Source organism: Manis javanica, chromosome 16, assembly GCF_040802235.1.
Source record: "Manis javanica isolate MJ-LG chromosome 16, MJ_LKY, whole genome shotgun sequence".
Classification (NCBI taxonomy): domain Eukaryota; kingdom Metazoa; phylum Chordata; class Mammalia; order Pholidota; family Manidae; genus Manis; species Manis javanica.
In genome coordinates, this window is record NC_133171.1 from 38,012,501 (window position 1) to 38,039,875 (window position 27,375).

General features: G+C 39.0%; 2 protein-coding genes across 15 annotated transcripts in view; one reads left to right on the top strand and one right to left on the bottom strand.

Moving 5' to 3' along the window:
• The window catches only part of EFHC1 (EF-hand domain containing 1), a 52,100-nt gene extending 29,965 nt beyond the window's left edge, over positions 1 to 22,135 (bottom strand). The window contains exons 1-5 of one of the 4 annotated variants that reach the window (XM_037002864.2): positions 21,938 to 22,135; positions 16,633 to 16,854; positions 9,680 to 9,967; positions 7,892 to 8,041; positions 4,740 to 4,932 (exon numbers count right to left, since the gene is read on the bottom strand). In XM_037002864.2, the coding sequence (XP_036858759.2) occupies positions 4,740 to 4,932; positions 7,892 to 8,041; positions 9,680 to 9,967; positions 16,633 to 16,854; positions 21,938 to 22,000 (916 nt within the window). In that variant the 5' untranslated portion in view covers positions 22,001 to 22,135. Of the gene's footprint in view, positions 1 to 4,739; positions 4,933 to 7,891; positions 8,042 to 9,679; positions 9,968 to 16,632; positions 16,855 to 18,472; positions 18,605 to 20,067; positions 20,111 to 21,937 lie in introns of those variants that run through there. The other 3 variants (XM_073225000.1, XM_073225001.1, XM_037002866.2) reach the window with 3 other exon arrangements.
• A 54-nt stretch (positions 22,136 to 22,189) lies between these two features.
• The window catches only part of MCM3 (minichromosome maintenance complex component 3), a 107,122-nt gene continuing 101,936 nt past the window's right edge, over positions 22,190 to 27,375 (top strand). For 10 of the 11 annotated variants that reach the window (XM_073224988.1, XM_073224989.1, XM_073224996.1 and 7 more), the window contains exons 1-2: positions 22,190 to 22,455; positions 23,767 to 23,891. The gene's annotated coding sequence lies outside the window, so the exon portion shown is untranslated. Of the gene's footprint in view, positions 22,456 to 22,813; positions 22,833 to 23,766; positions 23,892 to 27,375 lie in introns of those variants that run through there. The other variant, XM_073224990.1, reaches the window with a different exon arrangement.

Here is a 27,375-nt window from a genome sequence, read left to right on the forward strand (position 1 = left end):
CTTCTTTTTCATGGAGTCTTTGCTTTTATTGGTCTTAGTAAATGAATGAATGAAGTTCTTTTTCTTTTCCATGAAAGCTTGTAGTAAGCTTGGAATGATCTGTTCTTTGAGTATTTGGCAAAACTGAAAAATTATTTGGACCTGTTGTTTACTTGGGGGGAATTTTAAAACTGATTCCGTTTATTTAATTGGTAAAGACATTTGGTTTCTATTTCTTCTTGAACAAGTCAAATATTTTTCTAAAAATTTACTCACTTCATCCAAGTTTTCAAATTCATTGGCATAAAGTTGTTGGTATTACTCTCTTATTTTCCTACTGCATTTAAAATTATACCTCCTCTTTCACTTTTAATATTGCATTCAGATGTCTTCTTCCCTTTCTCCCTTGGTAAATCTTGTCAGTGGTTTGTCATTTTATTAGCTTTTTCAAAGAAAACAACTTTTGACTTGACAAATCTTCTCAATTTTGTTTTCAATTTTATTTTATTATTCTGTTTTTCTTATTTCTCTTATTTTATTATTTCCTTACAGAGTTTTTAGATTTATTCTGTTATTCCTTTTCTAACTTTTAAGTAGAATGCCTAGCTAATTTCTTCAGTCTTTCTTCTTTTTTAAATAAGCATTTTCATGCTACAAATCTTCCTCCAAATCCCACTTTCGATGTATCTAAAAAAATTGAAGGAATTTTTGGTATCATTCAGTTCTAAGTATTTTTTTGGCGGGATATTTTTTTTTTACTCATGGATTATTTAGATTCATGTCTTTCAATTTCCAAATACATGAGTTTTTTGAGTTACAGTTCTCAAATTAAGTTCTAACAATTCTGTTAATGTTTAAAAAATATGGCATAAGATGCTCAGTTTTTTATAATTGTCCTATTTGTGCTTGGAAAAAAAAGAATTCTCCAAGTGTTAATGAATATGTATATGTTAATGTTAGCATAATATATATGTTAATTCTCCAAGTGTTAATGAATATCTTTTAATGACTCCCACTATTTTGATGGATTTATCCATTTTCTATGCATAACAGTGCTATAATTTTTTGCTCTATATGTTTTGAAGACATGTTATTAACTGCATTCAATTTTTTTTTATTTTTGTATCATTAATCTACAATAACATGAAGAACATTATGTTTACTAGGCTCCCCCCTTCACCAAGTCCCCCCCAACATACCCCTTCATAGTAACTGTCCATCTGCGTAAGATGCTGTAAAATCACTACTTGTCTTCTTTGTGTTGCACAGCCCTCCCCGTGCCCCACACACACTATGCATGCTAATTGTAATGCCCTATTTCTTTTTCCCTGCCCTTATCCCTCCCTTCCCACCCATCCTCCCCAGTCCCTTTCCCTTTGGTAACTGTTAGTCCATTCTTGGGTTCTGTGATTCTGCTAACTGCATTCAAGTTTATAATTATTATCTTTCCTAGTAAATACAATGCATACAGTATATAATGATCCTCTTTGTCTCTAGAAATGCAATTTGTCCTAATGTCTATTTGCAGTAAACTAATACAGCCTTATCAGTTTCTTTGCTATTTGATTGTGTATTTTTTTAACCTTCCTATGTCCCTGTAGCTTAAGTATGTTCTTAAAAATAACATACTTCAAAATTTCTTGTTTTTTTAATCCTATAACCCCCACCCCATTATGTAATATATTTTAATTCTACTTGATATTTCTTGACTTCCATAAATTCAACATTGTTCCTTTAGTCTATACAGTCAATGTTTATTTAGATTTACCTATACTTTGCCATCTTCTTTCTTCTGTTTTTTCTTTAATCACTTCTTATAGCTCAGATCTTACGTCTGAAATCATTTTCTTTCTATTAGAAATACTCTAGAATTTTCCTAGTAAGGGTTTGTTGTTAGTAAAATCTGTTTTGTTTGCCTGGAAAGGTATTTCACCTTCTTCTTGAAAGATAGTTACTCTAGGTATTAAAGGTTATTTTTTTCTCAACACTTTGAAGATATCACTACACTGTCTTCTGGTAACTACTGTTGCTATGAAAAAACAGCTGTCATTCTGTATGGAACCTTGTCTGGGGCTGTTGTTAAGTTTGACTTCAGATCTCAATATAGATTTATATTTATACAACTTAATTGTGATATAATCGACTACAATAAGCTGCACACATTTGGAGTGTACATTTGATGTACACTTTGATGTTGTCTGACATATGTATTTATCCAGGAAAAGGCAAGATCAAAGTATAAAAGCCAGTCTAGTGAATAATTAACAAAGTTTCAGAACCTAGTGCCTTGGGTTCAACAGCTGAGTAGAAGGCTTTTGTGAGCTAAATACTCTCCTTGTGGCATTACTCACCACATACTGGTAACCTGCAATTACCTTGAGCAAAGAAAGAACTTTTAGAATTCTTGATATTTTAGCTTCATTCATCAAAAAAAATATTCTGATTCACCTTAACTACTTAAAAGAAGGCCCTGGCAGAGAGAACTTTTGAAAAATACTCCCATAATTTCCTATTATTGTCTAATACAAACTCTCTGGCTAGCCATTAACTCTTGGATGCCCCAAACATATACTTGTTCCTAGTTCCAACCCTTGATCTTGCTCTCTCTAAAGTGCTCTCTCCTTTTGTCCTCTGCCATCCTCAATTTGGCATTTATTTCCAGCTCTCCACAAAGCCTTCCTTAGTCTTTCCAGATCGCATCTCTTCTTCAGACCTCTGTCTATATGACACAACTAATTATATAATCAGATAATCTGGTACTCTTGTATTATTATTTAACAGCTTTGTATATTTATATGACTTGTCTTCCCAGTCACTGGAAGTGAGGATTACAGGTCTGGGAGTTATATTTTTATTTTATCCTTCACAGCACTTAAAATATACCATAGCAGATATTTACTCTAGTTTAATTGATTTTAGTAAAAATTATCTATTGGATAAATGCCTTTGAGAGTCAATTAGACATCACCTCTTTAATACCATGGTTCTAGTCAAAGGAATTATTTAGCTGATGGGAGCTTAGCACTTTTTGACCTGCTATTGCAGGACTAACAATAACTTTTACAAAAAGATGTTTCCTCCCTTTAGAAGGCCCCTATATATGTCACCAGGCTGCTTCTCCATATAACTTTGATAAAAATCCTATTAAAATTTGCTAAATGTTGAAAATGTTAAATGTTCAAAATTTTCAATATAGGCCACACTGATAAGGCAGACAAACTTGAATCTGAGATTTCAAGGGATTCAGTTTAATGACACTTTTTTCATGCCACCATGAATAAATTCCCATTCTTTCGCTTAATCTGCTATAAATCTAACATGTGTTAGCTCCAAATTGCAGGAATTGCAGGCTCATTTAAGCATTCTTGAAGGCCAAAATTAGTATATTAGTCCCAGTGACAGAGAACTCTGAGTTCTATAGGAGGCTAAGTATACACATATGGTGGGCAGCAGTCAGACTGTGCTGAAGCAGTTGTTGCTATCTGAGAATGCAAGCCATGCTAGCAATTGCTTCCACTTCTCAAAAAAAAAAAAAAGATTTAAACATTAACTCTCTTAATTTTAAAATGATGACAATTTTTACTCCTTTTATCCTTTTCTGCAATCTCATTCTCTCCTACCTCACATGAAACTATTCTAATGTGCAGCTTTTTGATTATATGTGTACTATGCATACTGTCTTGTGTGCATTTTACTTTAAATGTTATTCATTATACATATTAATTTTACCTCTTTTTTTCTACACAGCACTGTGTTTTTAAGATGCATACATTTAGTTTCTTGTACATTTACTTAACTGTTCCTAACTACTACATATTCATCAATATATACCTTCACTGCATTCTGCTTATCTGCTTTCCCAGCGATGGAAATCTCCAACTCCTTGACCCCAAATAACCCTGCATTTTTTTTAACACTGCATGCCAAGCAATACACATGGGCAGGTTAAATTTAGCCTTTGGCCTGCCAATTTGTTTATAACCTCTAAGACAAACCTCTTGCTTAATACCTTATCTCCTACTTCCAAAAAATAGAATAAAAAGAAATAGTCAATGGAAGTATTTAGAGTTTTGTCAGTTATCCAAGTATGAGAGATGTCATTACATGTGGCCGAGATGATATTTTTGTAACAGAAAATTCTTAAACTACTAAGTTGATAATTAAAGTAAGTCTGCTTATCCCAGAGAAATACTGATGGACAGAAATATTGATGTCAGCTGTATTTTGTTGCATTCTCACTCTCCAATCCAGTAGGTTATGTTATAATAAATAAAGAGCAGGGGTTAACACAATGGAGCTCCACCTCTGTGAGTCACAGACATGCTTAAGTTATCCCACATGGAAACTTCCTATTTAAGAAGTAGTTGAGGTGAGAAGCAAAGTTAGGAAAGTACATAAGGAAATGATATGCTATATCTTTCAATAAACACAAGCTTGTTTTAGAAATGCATTAAAAATCTAATATTAAATTGCTTCCTTTCAGAAGCCTTGCTCTTCTGTACTTTAAATGAATCTCTCACTGCTGTTTCAATTTTATTTCCTTGTTTTGGATATTAGTCATCTCCACCAGGCCACGTCAGAGACAAGCCCGTACTGAGGGGCAAGTGAAGTATGAAGTAACGAGAAAGCCACTTTTTGAGTACCTGCAAGAACCCAGTAAGAGCCTCCCAAGTGTAAGGGAATGACCACACCAATTAAGTAACTTCTTTGAGATCCATAAAAGGTCCCAATTAGCAAAGAATAAACTGAATCAAACATACTTGCATTCTCTGCTAAAATCTTAGGCATATGCTGGCGGTTCATCAGCAGTGGGACGGGATCTCTCCCATTATTGCGTTCATGGACTTCTCGAATTTCCACTGTATCATCCATAAGATAGTAATGAATGACATAGGCCCGACATTCCCCAAACATGCTGTCTGTATCATCCCAGATTGCATAGAATCGAAGAACCTTTTGGGAATCCAAAGTAGTGACTTCAGTAAGAATTCAACATGAGGAAAGTTTAACTTAGCTATTTCAGCTTATATACCAAACAGTAATGGAAAGATTAACTAGAAAAACTATGAAATAATCTCAGCTGGTAAAAGAAAAGAAAAGAAATATTACCAAAGATACAAAACATCTGAAATTATTATATACCAGATGTGAACAGCTGGAAAGTATTAATAGCTTCTAAGTTTATGCTTAGAAAGAAGAACTCACTTTGATTCAAAATATTAGTCAGTGGAAGAAAAGCTGAATTAAAAGAGCAATGGAAATGTTAAGACCTTGATGAAAGAAGTTGAAGACAACAAAAATAAATGGAAAGGTATTCCATGCTCATGGATTGGAAGAATTAATATTGTTAAAATGTCCATACTATCCAAAGCAATAAACAGATTCCAAGCAATCCCTATCAAAATTCTAATGGAATTTTTCAGAGTTAGAACAAATAATTCTAAAATTTGTATGGAACCATAAAAGGCCCCAAATAGCCAAAGCAGTTTTGAGAAAGAAGAACAAAGCCAGAGGTATCACAGTCTCCTATTTCAAACTATATTACAAAGCTACAATAATCAAAACAATTCTACTGCTGGGTGTCTACCTGGCATAAAAACAAACACAGGCCAAGGGAACAGAATAAAGAGCCCAGAAATAAAACTACATATATATATATATAGTCAATTAATTTATAAAAAAGAAGACAAGAATATACAATGGGGAAAGGAAACCCTCTTCAATAAATAGTTCTGGGAAAACTGGACAGCTACATGCAAAAGAATGAAACTAAATCACTTACACTATATACAAAAATTAACTCAAAATGTATTAAAGTCTTGAATATAAGACCTGAAACCATAAAAATCCTAAAAGAAAACATAGGCAGTAAGTTCCTTGGCATTGGTCTTAGCAATATTCTTTTTGGATTTGACCCCAGAGGAATGGAAACAAAGCAAAAGTAAACAAATGAGACTATATGAAACTTAAAAGCTTCTGTACAGCAAAAGAAACCATCAACAAGATGAAAAAGCAATATTGTGAATATATACTACAAATCATATATCTGATAAGAGGTTAATACCCAAAAAATATAAAGAAGTCATATAACTCAATAACAAAATCAAACTCTTATTAAAAAATGGGCAAAGGATCTGAATAGACATTTTCCCAAAGACATACAGATGCTGATAGGTACATGAAAAGATGCTCAACATCATTAACCATAGGAAAATGAAATATCACCTTACACCTGTCAGAATGGCTATTATCAAAAAGGCAATAACAAGTGCTCATGAGGATGTAAAGAAAAGGAAACACTTGTACACTGTTGGTGGGAATGCAAATTGGTACAGCTACTATAGAAAACAGTATGGAGATTCCTCAAAAAAATAAAAATAGAGCTACCATATGATCTAGCAATTCTACTACTGGGTGTCTACCTGAAGAAAATAACACTAATTTGAAAAGATATGTATACCCCTATTTCATTGCAATATTTTTTACAATATCCAAGATATGGAAACAACTTGTTCATCAATGGATGAAAAAAGAAGATGTGATACACACACACACACACACACACATGCATGCACAGTGGAATACTACTCAGCCATAAAAAATAATGAAAGCTTGCTATTTGAGACAACATGGATGGACCTTGAGGGTGTTATGCTAAGTGAAATAAGTCATATAAGAAAGACAAATACTGCATGAGTATACATGGAATCTAAAAAACAAACCAACAAAACCCAGATTCAAAGATACAGAGAATAAATCGGTGATTGTCAGAGAGGAAGTTGTTTAGCGGGGCAAAATGGGTGAGGGAGACAAAGAAGTACAAATTTCTAGTTATAAAAATAAATAATTCATGGGAATGTAACTTACAGCATGGGAATATAGCCAATAATATTGTACTAACTTCATATGGTGACAGGTAGTAACTAGACTTATTGTGCTGACCATTTGACAATGTATATAAATGTCAAATCAGTATGTTGTACATCTGAAATTAATGTAGTATTGTATGTCTTAATAAACAAATAAAACAAAAAGAGTAATGGGTTCTTTATACAGTGGTTTACATGCATGAATAAAGGTATATGTGAATGGTTTATATGCAAGTAGTGTGGAAAGAATTTTCATTAATTTATTTTTGGGCTCCATCAACACATGTCTTCTAGTAACAGTATCAACCACACAACCTTTACATACAAAAAAATAACAGATACATAATTTATATTAAGAAGCTATATAAAGACCATGCTAGTGCTAGGTAAACTTTTCTGAACTACAAGGAATTACATTTCTGAGAGGAAAAGAACAACAAAGGATTAAGGGTGGTCTATTTTCTCTTTCCCTTTTGTACAGAAAGGAGAAGTCTCAAATCTGCCTCTGCACACCAGCCCACAAAGGGGAGGATAGGAAGGTTGAGACAGAGTTCGAAAATACCCAGAACATTTTGTACTCATTCGTTCATATAAAATTCCACAAGGAAGCGTCTGCAGTGGGATGTCTGTAAAATTACTATTTTAACATTAGGAACCTATATATATATATGCAATAGCTTTGAACTTTTCCAATAATTCATTTAAGGTGCCCCAAATCATTTATGAGATTAATTCATATTTGGCAAAAGATGTAGTCATTTGGAAATTAAAGTGGGAAGCAGATGTGGCTCAGGAATTGCTTTAAGATTTAAAAGTTTGGTGGAATTCACAAGACTTAATTCCACAGTCATCTTTGGATCTCTAATACAAAGCAGATATTCCTGAACCTGTAACTTTGGGTGAAATCAGAAAGATACCTCTATACCCCAGTGGTTAAATTACCAAGGTAACATTTCAGAACACACATCTACCAAAACAGTTTGCTCACAAACATGTGCCACATTTGGAAGCGAGCGAACCTGCTAAGGTGCAAGGCCACTTACTTGTTTGTCAAAGGTGAGAAACTGCTTGAGTTGATCAAAGTCCGATGGAGTGACATATTTACGGAGAGGTTGTTTCCGGAGTTCAGTGTAAGGATCAAGAGCCATCTTCTCTGGTGGATTTAATTCAATCCCTTGGCTTTCCAAAAACACCTAAAGAATTCAAATTTAATAATGATCAAATATAAAATTACTTAATAATAATCATCTTTATTGATGTTTCTTAAAGTAAGTATTAACTGATTGTCTGAAAATAAATAATAATTTTAAACCATTGTCCAAGTTCACCAGTACTTTGCAGCTTGAGCTTGAGCTGGCAGGACTAAGTCTGTGATTGACCCAACTCTGTAATGCAGATAATTACCTTAAGGATTCTATAAGATAAAACTGCTAGGCAATATGCTAAGCTAATTGAAGACGTGACAATAAGGTAACTGGCTCTAAATATGAAGTCAGATCAGTGAAATTTAGTTAGGTGCCCAAGAACAGACTAACCCCTAGGATTGCTTACATACGTGCATCTGAAACGTAGCCACAGTTTCAAACAAGTAATTCATATCAGGTATGGGGGCAAGCTGCACAGTGGCAAAGTTAGGCCAAAATGAAATTCCCAACTTTCCAACTCACTTCAAACAAGTTTATGAATAAGCCCCCATCACCAAAAAGAGAACAGAAAGCATACTCACCAAGTTATGAGAGATCACCAAATATTTTAGTGAAATAGGAAAGACAAATCAAGTGTTCACATCTCACCAGAAAAAGGAAAGCATCTGAACTTGACATGATTTTGAGTTTTTATTTTGCTAATTATGAATAAACATAATATTGATTTCAGAGTCACTAAACTTTTAATACAATTTGACATTTCTTCTTCTTCAAAGCACCATAATGAACTTTACCTTTTTTCACAATCAGAAAAGAACAATGTCATGGGACCTGTTGACATTCTGGAACTAGAAACTAACATGAAATCTGGGTTTCTTTTGGGAATTGTGCAGTTTGCTTTTTGACAACTCAATAGAAAATATATAGAACTTAGGCAAAAATATTTGAGTTTTGGTATGAGCTCTGCTGTTAAGTGGTTTATAATCTCAGTATTTAAGGTTTTACTAGGCAGTAGCCAATAACCTTTCAATATTAAAATATTATAATCTTAATGTCTATTAAAACTACTGAGCTGCAGATTATGACAAACAAAATTCTCTTCTCCCTTGAGATGGTGTATTAGTGTAGCAGGACTATTGATTGAGGTACTTAATGGGTGTTTTACAATTTCTGTTTCTTCCAACAGAAACCAGGCCTTTTGTTAATCTCACCTTAGGGATTTTGGCAGGAATGTAGAAACATACTGAAGCTGACCCTTCTTCTTGTCTCTTAGTAAAAGCCTGAACTCATTAAAGAGGTTATTCTAAAATGTCCCAGGAAAGAAGGGAATGTCTTGAGGGCGAGAAGAGAAAAAGGGGGAAATTCCCTCAGACTGGAAAACAGATACAAGTTGGTGGGTCTCAGAGGAGCAAGATGCTAGACATGCTCTGTAGGGGCTCAGCTGTGATGGGAGTTTAATTTTATTGGAATGGATTTGTATTAATATCACTATGAAAAAAATGACATCACTGCCAGTATTGGCACGTACCAGCACATATACAAATACCAAATTAACCTACATAACAATCTGTACAGGACAGATCATCAGTGTCTTATTACCCTAATAAAGGAAATGTATCCTTCCATTATTTAGAATGGAATTCTAACTAGTCAAGACACCACAATTTCCAAAAATATATACTATACCTGTGTGAATCGGTCGCAGTCAACAATGTGGAAAGTTTTGCCATAAATTGTAATGTCTATTCCTCGATTTAGGTCTTTCCAATGGTAATGGTCTCCCTGGTAATTCTTGGGTAGCCGCTGACGTTTGATTAACTTGCCTTGAGGGATCCCAGAGTTTTCCACAACAGGCTCTATGACAGACATGCTGTCATCTTCTAGGTAGTAGTAAATGTTCACGTGACGGATCCTGTAATGCTCTTCAGTTGACATGGGAACATCTTCCTGGAAGTAGGCATTAAATTTCAGGACCTACAACACATGAGGAAGGGAGAAATGGCGCTGTGTTAGTTTCTTACCCAAAAAATTCCAAGTATCCTCCAGTAAAGAGAACCACTCAAGGAGATCTGAATACTTATCACTCCTATCTTCTAAATCAAAGGATGTCAAACCACCGTTCACGGGACAAATCTACCCCACCACCTGTTTTCGCATGAACCTACAAGTTAGCAATGGTTTTTTACATATTAAATGGTGAAAAAAATCAAAAGAATAAAATTTCACAACATATGGAAATTCCACAAAATTCAAATTTCAGTATCTACAATTAAAGTAACTATGTAAATAATTTACGCTTATTTCCTAATGGCTCTTTTTCCATTACAAGGGCAGAATTGAGTAGTTGTGATAGAGACTGTATGGGGTGCTGCTGTGGATTGAATTGTGTCCCCCCACACAAATTCATATGTTGAAGCCCTAACCTTCAATGGAGTGTGTTTGGAGTTAGGGTTTTTAGGAGGTAATCAAACTTAAATGAAATCCTAAGGGTGGGACTGTAATCCCAGAGAACTGGCTTTTTTGTAAGAGGAAGAGAGACCCCTTCCCCTGCCCAGCACACATGCACCAAGTAAAGGCCCTGTGAAGACACAGCAAGCAGGCAGATTTCTGTGAGCCAGGAAGACAGCCCTCACCAGAAACAAAATCAGCAGGAACCTTGATCTTGGACTTCTAGCCTCCAGAATTATGAGAAAATAAATTTCTACTGTTTAAGCCACCAGTCCGTGGTACTTTGTTAGGGTAGCTCAAATAGACTTAGGAGCAAAGCCCAAATATTTATTATCTGGTCCTTTACAGTAAATTTCCTGACCTCTGCTCTAAATACTCAAACTATGTATAGACTATTAACTAAAGTGTTCCTTAATGAGTTGGTTTAAAGATCTTAACTCTACTAGCTTCACTTCCATGTTAAAGATACCTCTTAGAATTTCTGGACAGAGTAAGATCTAGACAAGGCTGGCTTTTGGTTTCAAGGCTCAGGTCTATTTCTCTATAAGTGGAGTCCCATGTAAGGGCATATTAATGCTGTATTCATTCTTAGCTACTTTATATGAATGACTCTCAAATCGTCAATCCACAGAAGCTTTGGGTGGCACATAAATGCCCTCACCATGCTCAGAAATATACACGATAGTGCAAACCCTAAATCTTCTGGGGAGCACAAGCATTGGGGTGAAGTCAAAATGGCACATTTATTGTCCATTAAAAAATTTTTTTAATATTGTAAAAGCTTATGTAGACATACTTTGGGGTTAATTTTTAAATTTCTGTAATTCTGTTTTTAATATTTCTTTTCAGGGAGAAAAAGTATTAGAATGATATTTTAGGTAGGCAAGAGGACTAACCTAAACCTCTGCTAGAATAAGAGGAACAATCCAAGGATACCCTTTAGTGAAGACACAAATATGAATCAATGAAGGGGAAAATGGCATAATTTTATACGTGAGTGCGATTGCCAGAAAGGTATAATGTCTATTGTGGAAGAACAGATTAAACCTAGAGAACAGGCAATTGCATAGGAGAAATATGAATACAGTGGAGTGAAAGCTTTAAAACTCATAATAAAAAGATGAAATAGATGAATGTAATAAAATGCTTAAAGGGGAAAAATAATGGTTAAAGACAAAGATCATTTTAAAATAACATTTTAGATCAACCGCAAAGAACTGAAATGGAGACATGATCACTAAATGCGACATGACCAGTAGTTTATATGTGACATGGTCTGTATTTGAGTCATAGACTTACACACAAAATATTAGTCAGAAGTGATCAGCTAGTCCAGCCTCCCTCATTTTACACAGTGGGAAACTGAATTGTAGAGGGTTGTAGAGGGGCTTGTCTGCGGCCAAAGAAGGCCAATAGCTGGGGTTAAAACTCTTGTCTGTAGACTCATAGCCCAAAGTTTTCTCCATATACTCACCATTTCTTAGATCACAGGTGCGCTAGTGGTTCAGAAAAGGAATCTAAAGAGGTCAGACAAAATCTAAGTGGAAAAGAAGAGAGGGGATTCCAGGCACGGGAACACCAGCAGAGGAAGGTAACCCCAGCAGGAGTGCGCAGGCTGCGACGGAGGAGGAAGGTGCCAGGTAAGGAGATCAGATTGATAGTCCGCCCCACAGTCCAGGTCTGTAGTAACAGATTTCCAGCAATGGACAAACAAAGGAAGGGTGATTGGATTGATAGTGAGCAAGTGGGAGGAAAGAAGTCAGATGAGGTGTTGAGGGAAACAGTGCTGGTGATATAGTTGTGATACTCACAGAGATGGAAACGCTAGGATAATTTTGGTAGGGGAGATGGTGAGCTCGATTTTAGACTTAATGAATTTAACTGACAGTGCAAATTGATATTGCAGGGGGCAATGTGAGATGCAGGACTGGGTTTTGGAAAAGAAGTCAATAGTAGAGAAAAATCAGGGTGACAAACATCTTGACCCAAGCAGCTGAAAAGATGGAACTACTATCACATTGACGGGAGGAAGCCTGAAGTGGAGCAGTGTGGGGGATGGGGAGACAAAACTAGGAGTGGTTTTGAATATGTTTAGTTTGAGGTACTCACTAAACATTCAAGAGCTGTTAAATAGGTAATTCCATGTAACATCTAGAATTTGGGGCACAGCTCATCATCTTTCAAGCCGTAAGTCTGGACCAAGGATAGACAGAGGGCAAGACCAAAGGTTGAGTCCTGGGGCCCATCTGTGTTCCTATGCTGTTTGTTCTCTAGGAGTAGAGGGGATGAAATGCCTTTGGTGACAGGAACTTGGCCTCAGAACGAGAGTCGGCAAGGAGATATACACGGAGGCCAGGGAGGAAATATACACACACACACACACACACACACACACACACACACTTTGAAGGCTCAAATAGCCAGATTTTAATGTATTCTGTTTTTTTAATTTAAATAAGCTATTTAAAACAAACCTATACTATGCCATATGATCAGTACAGATGAATCGTAATCTATATGTATCTGTAGTAGTGTGATCACATCATTATTTTAAAATGATCTTTTGAAATAATGTACAGATCTGTTTTTGCTTGATACTCAGTACATTGAGATTGTGTAAGGAAAAGAAGTAACTGACTATACATACATGTCATATTTGGTATTTATCTAAGAAAGTATTTAATTAACTAGGGCTCTAAATTCTCAAATTCTCTGGCTATTTGGGACTTGGTTGTCTGATAAAATGTAAGTGGTAAAAATTTTACTTATTAAAACACACCATAGAAGTGTTTATATCTGTACATTCATCTCTAGTCATTCAATATGGATCAATTTATCTATAATAATTAGTTATTCTAACCTAGCTTTATAGATGAGGAAAATGGAGATTGTGACTCTCCAAGGTTATAACACTAGCTGATGGAAGACCCTGAATTAGAATCCAGGTCTCCTAACTCTCAGGAAGTGCTCAGAATGCCACAATAAACATGGAAATATTTGCGATTCCTTCAGGATTGAATGGGAAAATGCTGAGTAAATATTTTCATATCACATACAATTATAAAAAGCCCAGTCATACTTTTAATTGTTTTTATTTTACTCTATTATATGTGCATGTTTTGCATGTTCATATTGTCAATTCTCAGCAGTGACATAGACAATAAATTAATTTTATTTGTTAAATAATAATTCATCTCATTTTTTTCAACTAACATTATTCAGTATCAATCACAGAATAAACCAGGTGAGCCCCTGCCCTCATAAAGTATATATACATGTTTATTATTTGATAAACATTAAACAAGCCAGCAGTATGAACTGTAATACAGTGCTGTGAAGAAAATAAAGGGATGTAATAGAGAAAAACAGGGAGGAACCTCCTTAGTATGATGGTCAGGAAAAGCTTCATGCAAATCACACTGAAAGATAAGGTGAAGTCAGCTGCTTAAGGGCAGGTAGGGGGAAGAGCATGTGCAAAGGCCCTGTGGGGGTAGGGGTGTGGGAGTGCTACAATTTCAAGGAAGTAAGGATTTCCTACAATTTCAAATAAATAAATGCAGTGTGACTGAGACACAGTGGGTGAGTAAAAGAGAGGCTCAAACTTAGATTACTGGTAGAACTATACAAAAGAGTAGATCTGTGGGGAAAGGTGATGAGCTGGGTTAGAAATACATGGAACCTGAGTTGCCAATAGTTCATCCAGGTAAAGATCCCATGGCAGGGAGGGACATAGGTCTAGAGTTTCCATGAGGTCAGAATTGGAAATACATATTGATAGTTATCTATACTGAGATGATAGTTGAAACCACAAAAGCATGTGAAATTTCTCAAGAGGATAGTATAAAGAATGAGAACAGAACCTTGAAAATGTTTACAGTTAAAAAGTAAGAGAAGAAAGGGAGGCCAGAGTAGAAGCAACCCGACAGAAAGAAAGAGAAAAACCAGGATAGTGAGGAGTCATTGCTGCAAAAGAAAAACAAAGTTTCAAGAAGGCAGGGAGGGCTAACAGTGACAAATATAGATCAAAGACAATATTGGCAAAGAAAACCTCTCCAGATTTGGCAAAATGGGCAACAATGGCTACCTGGGGAAAAGTAGTTTTGGGCTTGAGAGCAGAGAGAAGTCAGATTGTGAGCGACCTGAGAGTCAAGTGAGGGCTAAAGCATGGTTGCTTAACAGGATCACAAGGAAGAAGGAGGGTTTTTAGGACAGGCTAGTGTGGCCCTAGGTAGGGAAGGAGCCACTAGAGTGTTTGAAATGGAGGTAGTATGGAAGTTAAGGATGAAAACAATGAAAGGGGAATAACATCAGCAACACAGGGTGGGAAGTTAGTCCAACAAATAGAGCATGTGAGTGATGATAAAGGGAATGTATGCAAGGAAAGAGAAAAGATGAGGGAGCTCACAGAGGATGCCCTTGTCCTCATCACCGATGCAAGAAATGAAGTTATGTATACTAAGGATGAGGAACAGTGCAAAGGATGTCCAGAGCAATGACAAATACGTTGACTGTTAAGCGGACCTTGGTTTAATCAGTTTAAATTCTGATACAATTCAGAAAAATCCTAACTCCCTGATTGCAAAAAAAAAAAAAAAATCATAATTTCAAAACCATGCATTTAACTACACTTTACCTCATTATCTATGGGCAGGATCATTTACCTAGAAACTGTGATGATCCAAGTAAAATGAATAAGACAATGAAAATGTAAATATTCTTCATGCTTGCTATCTTTAAAGAAATGAATTACAATTTTTAGGAATAAAATTTAATGACATTTAGCATAAAATAACATAGAAAAACAAAAAACAGGATGCCCAGTTCCTCTTTGGGCATGATTTCTCCCTCTCTGAACTTATTTAATACTTTCTCATGACATATGTGACTTAATCATTGTCTAGTGTATAATAGTTATTTGCTATTTTTTTTTCAGTAAAAACTGAACCTACCAGGATTTCTATCTTGATAAATTGTTAAATGCCTATCCCATTTCTCTCTTGTATTTCTGCCCCTCCCCCTTATCTACTGATGCTGCAGCCCTTGACACAGTAGTGAATAAGCATGAGAAACAGGACAACGGTAAAGATATATACAATCATATAACTGATACTCTTTGGTGGATGTTAAGGTTCAACCAATGAATGGATATGCGAATGTGTCCCTATCAAATGAGTTAAATGAGGTGGGAAAGAGGGGATTATATGGATTCTGGCTGGTACATTTAAAATTTGTAAAAAAAATAATAAGTCATTATTATGTAAGTGGCACAGTTATACCACCAGATTATTTTGTATCTTCAGGCTGCTAGCTTCAGTAGGTACTCAGTGAAGGTTAACTAGCTGGATGAAACGGTAAGATATTTATCAAATATGATAAAGTAAAAAGTAAGGCCAAAAAAAAGAGAGAGAGAGAGAGAGAGAAAGAAATTAGGCTAGGAGTAAATTAGGAAACCCAACTCATGGAAACTAGTCAGTAGTTCTCAGATCTAGCTAAATATAAAGATCATCTGGAAATTAGAATCGAGGGTTGGGGGTGACATTTCAGTTTCTTAAAAAGTCTCACCAGTGATTCTGCTGCTTGGCTGGCATTAGGACTACCTCACCTTAGTGAAAAGAGGAGGCTCGCTGACATGTGGAAATGTCAACAGATGGAAATAAGGCCACTCACTTACAGAAGCACAGGGGTGAGACGTAGACAAAAACACTATCCTACCTTTTGGTCGGTGTTTTGCCAAGCTTGAAATGTTCCCCGAAAAACAACTTATGGAGATGCCTTGAGAAAACTGACAATAGATGGAGTTGTCATGATGACATTTTACATTTCACAGAGATTAAGGATTTGTCATCAATACAGAATATAGGACTTCTAAGTCAAAAACACCAGAGTAGGTGAACACAGAGCAGTATGAACTCAAAAATTGGAATTCATGCAACTTTTCTTTAACTGTGCTTGGAAAATATTCAGTGAAGACTGCAGGGAATTATATTCTGCAATCAGCTTCCTGACTAAAGAAAGCCTCTTTCAATCCGGAGTTCAGCTGTCTATGACTCAGTGTTGGAGCATTTGAACAATTCTCTCCTCAGAACACTCTGGAAAACCTGTGGTTTATTACTGACTTTTCTGAACTTTCTGAAAACAGTTGGCTCTCAGAAATTTGAATTAAAGGAGTACCCTAAAATCCCAGATGATACCTTTTTGTCAAAAGCCACATGTGCAGGAATAAAACTGGCAGGTGGGGCCTGCTTAGGTTGGCCGTAAGTTAGAACTGGTGCCTTATTGGCCAAGTCATCCACATCAGCTTGGGACAGCTGGTTGATCTGGAGCCGGTCCCCACCTATCCCAACTGTTGGACGTTTAGCAATCGCATAGCCATTCCTGTAGCCCAACGTCTGGCTTCTATGAAATGCTGTTTTCTGAAGAAGAAAAGAAGTGTGCTGTTAATAGTAATTCACAAATATTTGTTAGGTGAAAGAGCTAACTTACAAAAGTATCATAACTTGAAACTCTGCTTATAAATTATAAACATCTCAAATCTTATATCAAAACATACATCTACATTAAAAGGTTCTTACATTTTAAGCCAAAATACCTGTCCAGGAACAAGAAGGGAAACAGCAGCCTGAGCTTAAAATAAAACTTAGAGCGCTACCCCAGAATGCCCAGTTTAATTACAGCTCACTTTTAATGAGAAGCTAAAATATTACCTATACTCTTAATTGTTCACCAGTCTTCCCATGTTTTTCATCTTATCTGGTGGTAAACCATGGAACCTAGAAGCTCTGATTCTGAAATGAATTTTTACCCAAAATAAAAGCCCCTTCTTGTCACAGTAACACTTATATATTCAAAACTCAGTAGTTCGACCCCTGTTCCCTTTTCTTAAGGATATAATCCAAAATGATGGGAAGGAATAATACATGTAAATCTTATCATTACAATGTTAATTACAAGAGTAAAAAACAGAAACAATCTAAAAGACAAACATATGAGTAAAAGAAAACTCACTCAATGAACTATGATGCATTCATTAAAATACTGGTTTTCGAGACCATGTGGCAGCCTAGGGGAAAATGTTTATGACTTATAAGCCCCAAAAGGCATCATATAAGATTACATGTGTATTATAATTATAAGCATGCAAATGTACACAAAAAGAAGCTGGATTCGGAGAATGTTTTCTGTCTATATTACACATTTCTGAATTACATTGATTTTTGTTTACAACAAACACATTTTTATTGGTAATTGAAAAAAAACAAAAGATTAAATTAAAAAAAGAAAAAAGTGAAAAGGAAATATTTTTGAAAGCAGAGAAAAGGAGACCAAATGGTGACATAGGAAACCCCAGCCTCCTCATCCCTCCACAAAGATCCACAATTAGACAGCTATCTACAAACAAAAACATCTCTGGAAGTGTGCTAAGTCCAGCTAGGAGGCTTTAGCAACACAGTGGAACAAAATCTGAGAACAATCACACAAGAAGAGAAGGAAAACAGCTTTTGCCTGCATTATCTCATCCCCCAACCTGGCATTGTTCAGTGCCAAAAGGGAACATCCCAGCTAGAAAGAGCTCCCCTTGCCAAAAAAGGAGGAGCAGCGTAAAGAACTAGCTTCTCCAGTCATTGGGGGCACCAAATGAAGGTCTTTTTATTGGTAACTGAAAAAATTCACCACAACCAGGCCAGCAAAACCGAAGCATACAGAGCCAGCTAGGAACAAGTAAGAAAAGCAGGGGCTACTGGCAGCAGCCACTAAGAGGGAACAATTGTGGGCAGAGAAACCCCAGCAGATTTTGTCACTGACCCAAAGCCAATAGCCAGTATAGTCACAGCCACCATGTACACCATGCACACTTCACCAGTTTTCGCCCCACAAATACTCACATTTGCTGACACAGGCCACCTGAGTCCTTCTCTCTTCCCTCCCTTCTCCCTGTTCCCACCAAAGCCCCAAACCAAGCCAGCAGCCAGCTCAGGCCTCTGCAGCTGCTTCAATGTAAGATGCCAGCACAGACCCCCACCCTCACCTTACCCCTTGGGTGACCTTCACTGCTGTGTGCTTGCTTAGAGATGGGCCTTCCAGCTGTGCACTTGCATGACACTGGCCCAACACCTCTCACAGGCCTCCACTGCAGTGTGTATGCTCAGGGGAAGAGTGTGCACCCAAAGAAGAGCACACCAACCCCTGGGGCCTCTGCAGCTGCCAGTGGGCCCAGAGTTGGCCCTGGCCCTTGCTGCCTGCTCTGGCCCCCAGTCCTATGTGTGGCTGGCAAAAGGCCCCTGCCACTATATAGGCATCTGCAGCTAGCCGCCTAGTGTCAAGTATGTGCACACCACTGACTCCAGCCACCACTGCTGCTTGCCCTGGTCCCTAGCTACTGGATCTGCAGGTGCCACTAAAGACCCCAACAGACCTTACAGCCACTGCAGACTCCATGCAGGGCTTGCCAAGGACCACACAATTGTCAATGCTGTAGGTATCAGTGGCCTGAGTCGAAGAGACATCATGCCTCCCACCCTGGGCCTCACACATGCCCTTGCACTTGGTGCCCTACACCACTGGACCCAGGATCATAGCATGCTTCAAGGTGCCCCTACTCACAGGTGAAAATCTTCCCTTTCCAAAGTCAGTCCATAAGTCTGGAAAAGGACACTGCTTCTTCATAGGCAAAGGCCCTTACGCAAGATGCAGGGATCACGAAGAATGAGGATCACATGACTCCACAAAAGACTATGGTAAACATATAGTCACTGGCCCCAAAGAAAGGGAGAACCAGGAATAGCCTGAAGAAAAAAAGTCAAATAATTGTCCTAAAGATGCTCAGAGAGCTACATGAGAACACAGATAAATGTTTTAAGTCTATCAGGAAAACAATACAAGAACAAAATGAGAAGTTCAGTAAAGAGAAAAAAAAAATAACCAAACAGAAACTTTGGAGCTGAAAAACACAATGACTGAACTGAAGAATTCAAGACCAGCTTCAACAGGAGAGTTGGGGCAGAGGAAAGAATTGGAAGACACATCAATTAAAACCATCCAGTTAGAGGAGCAAAAAGAAAAAAGAATGAAAAGAAATGAAGAAAGCCTACAAAACTTATGGTATACTAACAAGAGAAATAACATATGCATCACTGGAGTCTCAGGAGAAGAGAGGGAGAAAGGGGTAGAAAGTTAATTTAAAGAAAAAAATGGCTGAGAACTTCCCAAATCTGGGGAGAGATTTAGATATCCAAGTTCATGAAGCTAATAGGTCACCCCAAAATTTCAATCCAAAACAATATTCTACAAGACAAATGCTCCAAACCAAAGACAAAAGAAGAATTTTAAAAGCAGAAACATAAAAAAAAATCATATAAGGGAACCTCCATAAGGTTATCAGTAGATTTCTTAGCAGAGACCTTATAGGCCAGAAGAGAATATTCAAAGTGCTTCAGAAAGAAATGGCCAACCAAGAATCTTATACCCAGAAAAACTATACTTCAGAAATGAAGGTGAGAAAAAGATTTTCTAATAAACAAAAGATGAGGGAAATCGGCACCACTAAACCTGCCTTACAAGAAATGCTGAAAGTTCTTCAAGTTGAAATAAAAAGGCATTAATTCATAACAAGAAAATATACAACGTACATGTGAAAGTAAGCATATAGCAGATTCAGAATACCCTCAGGCTGTAAGACGATCATGCATTAACTTCTTAACTCTAGTATAAAGATTAAAGGACAAAAGTATTAAAAATATTTTTAAAAACTAGTTTCAATAATTAGTTAATGGATACAATTTTTATGTGTTAAGGACAATATAAAAAGATGTTAACGGTGACATCAGAAACATAAATGAAGAGGAGTAAAAGGGTAGACTTTTTGTATGTGATCAAAGCTGAACTGCATAAAATAGACTATCATACAATATATATATGTTTTTATGCAAGCCTCATGGTAACTACAAAGCAAAAGCTTACAGTAGATTCACAAAAGATAAAGAGAAGGGAATCATAGAAACTTACTTGCAGTATGGCAATATATTGTTCTCAGAGCCTGGCACTCCAGTACACAACTCTGTAATACCCCAAATCAACTCAACCCTGCCTTGTGAGTAACCCACACTCACCAACACCAAATATTTAATTAAGCTGCTTCTGCCCAGGGCAGGAATGTGCCTACAATATTTTCTAAATTACATAAAACTGAAAAATCCACCGAATTGAAAAATCTTTGATGCTGTCTTAATGCAGGAACAGTTATGAAGAGACTCAGAATCCAAATTACCTTTCCAAAATTTCAATTTCAATTCATTCTCCTAAGAAATTGACTACAAATTTTGTCTTACCTTTATGACCATGAAGAGGAATTTATAGCTTAAATCGTTAAACTATATAAATATAAATTATTATCGTCTCATCTACAATAATCAGCCTACTGAATCTCAATATGTATCTTCCAATATGTATTTCAGGAGCTCTGTTAGAATTAAAACAAATAGTAAATAATTTTGTCAAGGGCTAAACTATGTCAAGTCATCTTCAATACTGTCTAGAGAATGCAACTAAAAACACTTAAGGTAGGGGAAGAGGAGCAAAACAAAATCTAAACAGTTTCATCTTTTTTAAGTGTTAGAAAAGAATGGGGCTGGGTGGGAAAAAAAACAACAAATCCTTTGTAGTTGAAGGAACTGGAATGGAATTATCTCCTACAAAGTGGAAAAGGATGCTTTGGAAGGAGAATGGGCAAGTGTTGCAAGTCAAATTTTTTGGAGAAAAAGAAATGAAGAAAGATAAAATACAAAAGGGGGGGAGAAGGTGGGACCAGATTGTAGGAAAAGTAGAAATGCGGCAGAAAAGAGATGAGGCTGGGCAGAAGCATAAATGAGAAAAGCAAACTATGGAAAATGACCCGGTGGAAAGAAGAGAATGAATGATATGTAAGGCAGAAATGAAGCTGGGAGTGGGGAAGATTACTGGGTCCAGGATTCAGCAGAGGAAAGAGATGGGCGTGGGGAGAGTGGGTGGGAAGAGGCTGCAGGAATGAGAACGAAGGTGCAGAGACGCTGATGGAAGGAGGGGCCAAGGCTAGGGCCGAGGTGGCAGTTAAGGACGGAGCTGGGCACGGAGGGGTCTGGTGTGGGAGAATGTGCTAGGCACGGAACCTCCACAGACCTGCGGAGTAGGGTGGGGAAAACAGTGATCCCGAGGGAGACGGACGCGGGGTAGAGAAGCCGAGCTGCAAGCAAGGGCGCGACCAGGAGCACTGATAACAGAAGACAACAGCCAGCCGGGCTGGAGTGGAAGAAATCTAGGGGGATGGAGCGGAGGGCCAAGGACAGGAGAGAAAGGATAAAGCTGGGTGGCGCAGGACGAGGAAATCGCGGCGAAGAGGGAAAAAGGTCGGGGCAGAGGACATATTTAAGGGAGAGAGGGCAATCTTGAGAGGAGAAGCATAGAGGCGGACTAAGCGGCCGCCGGGGATGGGGGCAGGTGGCGGTTGGGCAGAGAAGTCCTCACCGTGGGGTCCGTAAAGGACATGCCCGGGAGAAAGGGTAGGCCGTGCACAGGGTTGGACACCATCTCAGCAGTTAGCGCCGCCGCCACCACCGCTGTCCGGTTTGGTCGTCCCCGGTTGCCCGGGCGACGGCCCCTTGAAGCTCCATGGTAACGCCAAACAACCTGAGCGGCCGTGCGGCGAGGGCGGGGCCCGAGGGGTAGTAGTAACGGATGTGCGCGTGCGCCGCACACGGGATTCCGCGCTCCGGCGAGAGGGTGGCCGCGGCGGTTGGTGGGCCACGCGCCGCTGGCCCCGCCCCCCAGCTCCAGGCGTTGGGACGTGGGAGCTGGGGGGCGGGGGAGGAGGTGACTGTGAAGAGGCCGCAGTCGCCGCGGTGAGGCCCAGGGTGGGCCGTCGGTGACCTCCTGCCCGCTACCGCCCTAGGCCTCGCTGCGCCCCTCCTGCGCCGACAGCCCCGGCGCTGTGATCCGAGCTCTCGGAGGAGGCAGTTGTCACAGTTCACACTGAAGTGTAAACGGTTGGTTCTGGGTCAAGTGTTACCTGTCCTGACCCGTGCTTATTGGGGCAGGGGCTGCGGGTTATTCATGGTCGTACTCTGTTGCTCAAGGGTGCTAACTGATCGAAAGCAACCGTCTCGTCCCTAACCCTCCCACTTCCGCATTCCCTTTTTTTCCCCACCGTCACCTCTCTCTTCTGTCAATCCCTGCCTTTCTGCACCATCTCGGTTCTTACTCGCCTCAGGACACTCTATTTGTTGACTGACAACCTACAACGGGCGCTCACCTAATTCTCTTCATCTCTAGTTTGTACCTACTTGCAGCTGCCATGAAAAAAATCAGAGCCACACAAAGAAACGCATCTCCTTCAGAGGAGACTGTCATAAGAAAGAAGCGAGTAAGTGCAGTGAAATATTGTCAGGATCTAGGTATTCTCTTTTACTTGAATGCTTCATCATCTATTCAGGACGGAATCTCTCAAAAGTTCAGGATAAACCTAGGCTTGCCAGTAGAGTAAAATGAGAGGACCTATTTTCTTGGGTAGTGGTTGATTACTATATTATTATCTGACTGTTTTTGAGTTTCTGTGTAAATGGTTTTTTTATGTTAATGATGCTAATGTATTGCTAAACAAGATCTAAATTAAAAAAAGAAAAGAAAAAAAATATTCTCTTTGGTGCTTCTTACAAAACTGGTTTAAAGTATATTCCTTAAGTGAAATGTAATCCTGTTCCTGAAACATTTCCAGGAAAGAAAAAAAAGCTATCCATCGGAGCTGAGGAGCTTAAAATAGAAACAAAAACTAACCCAAACCTAGGTGCCCAGACATTGTATTCATTAGGTCTGAAGTGGAGCCTAGGAATCTGATTTCTGTAACAGCTGTTTCTGATAATGAGCCAGTTTAGAAACATGATAGAGTGGTAAGCCTGCCACAGAAGGCATAGCTCCATGCCATGGGGAGTTCATTGCCAGCACAGACAGCAGCTTTAGTTCTGCTTCTTGTCGAGCAAATCCCCCTGTTAGGTTTCACTAACGGGCGTGAACTTCAGGGGGCCCAGGACATGAGTCCACTAGTGGCACCTGAAGCTGTTATTGCTGTCTGTCTACCATACCCTGTCAAGAATTTCTTTTCTAACTCTTCCTCTCCCCTTACTATTTCTGTTCTTCTTGTCTACCACCCCCACCACTTTTTCTTTTACCTTTAAAAAAATTGCCATTTTCTATTGGTATATTACCTTAATGCAGGCATTTAATAAATTTTTTAATCAAATGATTACCATTGTTGAACTTACTGAAAAAATTATAAAAGCATGTATTGCATTATATCTTAGCCACTGACCTAGGATGAAAGCCAGCCACTGGGATAATATTTCAAGATGTGAAGTTCAACCTTCAATGACAGGATGTTTCTCCCACTTCTCTCTACATCACTGATGCTGAGTACCCTGCGTAACTGGTAACTATAATCCTTGCTGAATCTTTCATGATAACTTTAAACTCTTACCAGTTAATATGTTCCCTTTCTCCCGTCATTCAAAGTAAATCCATGGCATTAGGATACATGTCAAAGAGCCCTTCTGGACTAATTGCATGGCCCCACTTGGGTCTGTATTCCTGGGTTGGTTAGGGAGGGAGTCCCTGGGGGCTAGAAAGAGTGAGTCATGCCTAAGCCTACTGTCTGTTGTAGCATGTTTCTATTTGAGGGTGCCCTTTGTTCAAATGCCTTTCTTTCCCAGAAGAGCACACTTGTTGAATGGTTAACAGGGTATGTTTTAACTACTTTTAGACCCTAGAAATGCATGGTGAAGAAACTTCTGTTGGCCTAAGACCTTGTAAAAATGACATCACCTCTGAGGAAGGGAAGCCAGGGAGTGTTGCATCAATGCTAAAAAAGCACAGGGACAAGTCTGTGAAGAAGGGAGGGCTTCAGAACACTGCTTAGACTCTGATAAGGTTTAGTGTGATTAAGAGTTTATATCTCATTTCTCCCAACGTGACTGCTCAACATGGACTGCACTTGAGTTTGTAGTCAGCAAATACGTGGAATATATAGGAGAGGACGGGAACCTGACTATCCTTGGCAGCTAAAGTGAAGAGGGCCATGGTTTGAAAGCCAGGCATAAAGCCTGGACTCAGAAGACCACACAGATGTTGCATGACTTTAACAGCTATTTCAAAACTCCGGGAACAGAAAATAATGCAAAGATCAGAATGCCAGCAGGCCAAGACCAGAAAGGGCCTCCTGCTAGATGTCTCCCAGGGACCCTGATGGGAGATACCAGACCAGCAGAGGCTACAGTTGCCTAAAATGGATATCTCTTTTTTAAGTCTTTTTCCAAGAGCTGGCTTTGTCCAGAATTTGTTTACAATCCTGTAACATTCTTATTTACTTCGGTACCGAAAAATCACAGGACAAGTATCAGCAGGTGTTTGTGTCACGGGGTGTTTCACACAGATTTTGATGCTCTACTTCCCTCTGCTGGATGAAAGTGGTACACCTTGGTTTCTGAAAAACAAACCCAAACCGGGATCATAAAATAATCACTCCCAATTCACAAGGTTGTTGGGAGCATTATGTGAGTTAATATATGTGACCTCTTACTAAGTGCCTGGCACATAATAAGCAATGACTGTTTGCTATTAACATTGTCTGGGGGTACTCTTCTGAATGCACAGTTTGGAGAGCATCTGGGGATCGGAAAAATGACGGATGATTAAAGACAGAATAAGGTAAAAAGAAAAGAAGGAAGGGGGAAAGTACAGTAGGCATTTTAAAGCTTGTGTAACATTTAGAAGGTTTGGCACATGTGACTTAAATCTTTCTTTTCTCTTTCCTCTCCCACCCCCTCAACCCTTCACGTGTGCACACATACCCACACCAACCAGATCCTTTTAGAGGGTAGGTAGGAGGGACTCCGAAGTCTCTTTGTGGCATGGGTTACAGAAAAGCTCAAGGGTCCTCCTGTGCGCAATGGAGGAAGTGGGACAGTGGCTCCCACAGGGCCGTGGGCCTTTCCCCTGGTCCTTTGGGTCATCATCTCCTTTGTCACCCCTGGGATATGAGAGCAGACAGTGAATTGAAAGCCTTTGCACCCATGGGTGAAGGCACTTGCTGGTAGATGAGTTTGTTGTGAAAGGTGTGGAGTAAAGGCAAGGACCCAGGTGAGCAGTAGCTAAGGTGGAGCTCAGAAACCCCTGCTTCAGCGGGGTGATGTTAGATGGGAAACACATTTAACCACTGAAACTGGCCGTTCTGAAATTTTTTTCCCTGTATTTAACTTCCTATCACAGAGGATTTACTGCGTTCACACCTATGATAAGCTTCCTGTCAGTATCTCCGCTGAGTTTATACTTGAGACCAGCAAACCCCATTTCTCCCTTTAAGGAGTGTCGGTCAGGGAGGATGGGGGTCTTCATGTTCCATTCTCTACTTGTGCTTGCTGAACTGAGAGGCCCAGAGCCACTGGTTAGGGCAAATTGTGTCAACTGAATAGAGAGGCCAGAAATGAGATTGGCCCAGGATGGTGTATTAATCAACAAAGTAGCCCAACTGGGTGGCTTAAAACAACAGAAATTTGTGCTCCTGCAGTTCTGGGGGCCAGAAGTCAATCAAGGTCTCAGGCAACCCTCTCTCTCCTAGCTTCTGGTTGTTACCAGCCATCCTTGGATTCCTTGGCTTGCAGCTGCATGACTCCAGTCTTGACTTCCATTGTCACATGGCATTCTCCTGTGTGCGCATCTGTATCTTTGTATGGCCACAGATCTTCACATTCCCTCTGTCTCTCCTCTTCTTAGAAGGCCACCACTCACATTAGATTAAGGGTCTGCTGTGCTCCAGTGTGACCTCCTAACTACTTACATCTGCAACCATTTACCATTTCCAAATAAGGTCACTTTCTCAGCTACTGGGGGTTAGGACATCAACATATCTTTTGGAGGGACATGAATCGGCTTAAACCGATGGGAATCAGGGAGTGAAAAATGAGTGAGTGGAACAGTGAGATTCTCCCTGAGACTAAGAACGCATGGGGACCACAGTGAGAAAGGACATTAGGGCCGGCCTTCTGGGTGGGCTGCGTGCTGCAGGAAGGGTCTCTGCTGATGCCTGTGATTATCTGTGACAGGCAGACAGTGTCAAAGAAGGAATGTGGAGGAAAGTGAGAAATTCTCCACCAAAACACATGCAGAACTGCAGGGAAAAAAACACGTCTTGGTCTGTTCTGAGAGGAGAGAGATGCCTCCCAAGGGCAGAAAGCTCCCCTCTGGTGAGAGACTCTTGGAAGTTATGGAGAGAGTAGACGTATTTGTATAGAATCCACAGCACTTTGCTTGGTGTGAAGTGACAGGAATAATAATGACAGCAATTGCCACTAACACAGACTTTGTGCTGCGGTATCTTTCCCACAGTGAAGCTACTCGGATTCCAAAACAACTTGTTTTTGTTGATGAAGGAGAAAGCACTGAGTAGGATGCTTTGCCTGTTGCCGTAGTTGTCTTTGGAAAATAAACTGTTTAAGCCCAGTACAGTGTTCAAATTCACTTTAATGAGGACTAGGAGGCATTTGATAGGTCCTGTAGACGAGGAAGGATTTACTAGAGAAGTGTAGGGAAATAGTTTGAGGATAGTTGGTGGTTCTCAGAGCTGGTTTCAGTCCTTGAAGGTGGTTCAGGTGGCTGCGGATGGCCGCTGAGACTAACGTCTGCAACGTGGCTAGGTCTGCATTGGGATTCTCGCACAAGATACATTTAAGAATCTCACTATTGGTATTGCTTCAAGAGAAATAGGACTTTTTCTTGGCAGAGTATGTAGAAATGAAACAAGAATGGCATTTTAGGTTTATTTCACTAATTAGACAAAAAAAATACCCACATTACATTTCCCTCTCAATTCAATACTTCTGGTTCATCCATCTGCCAATGGGGAAGGTAGACCCTCAAAA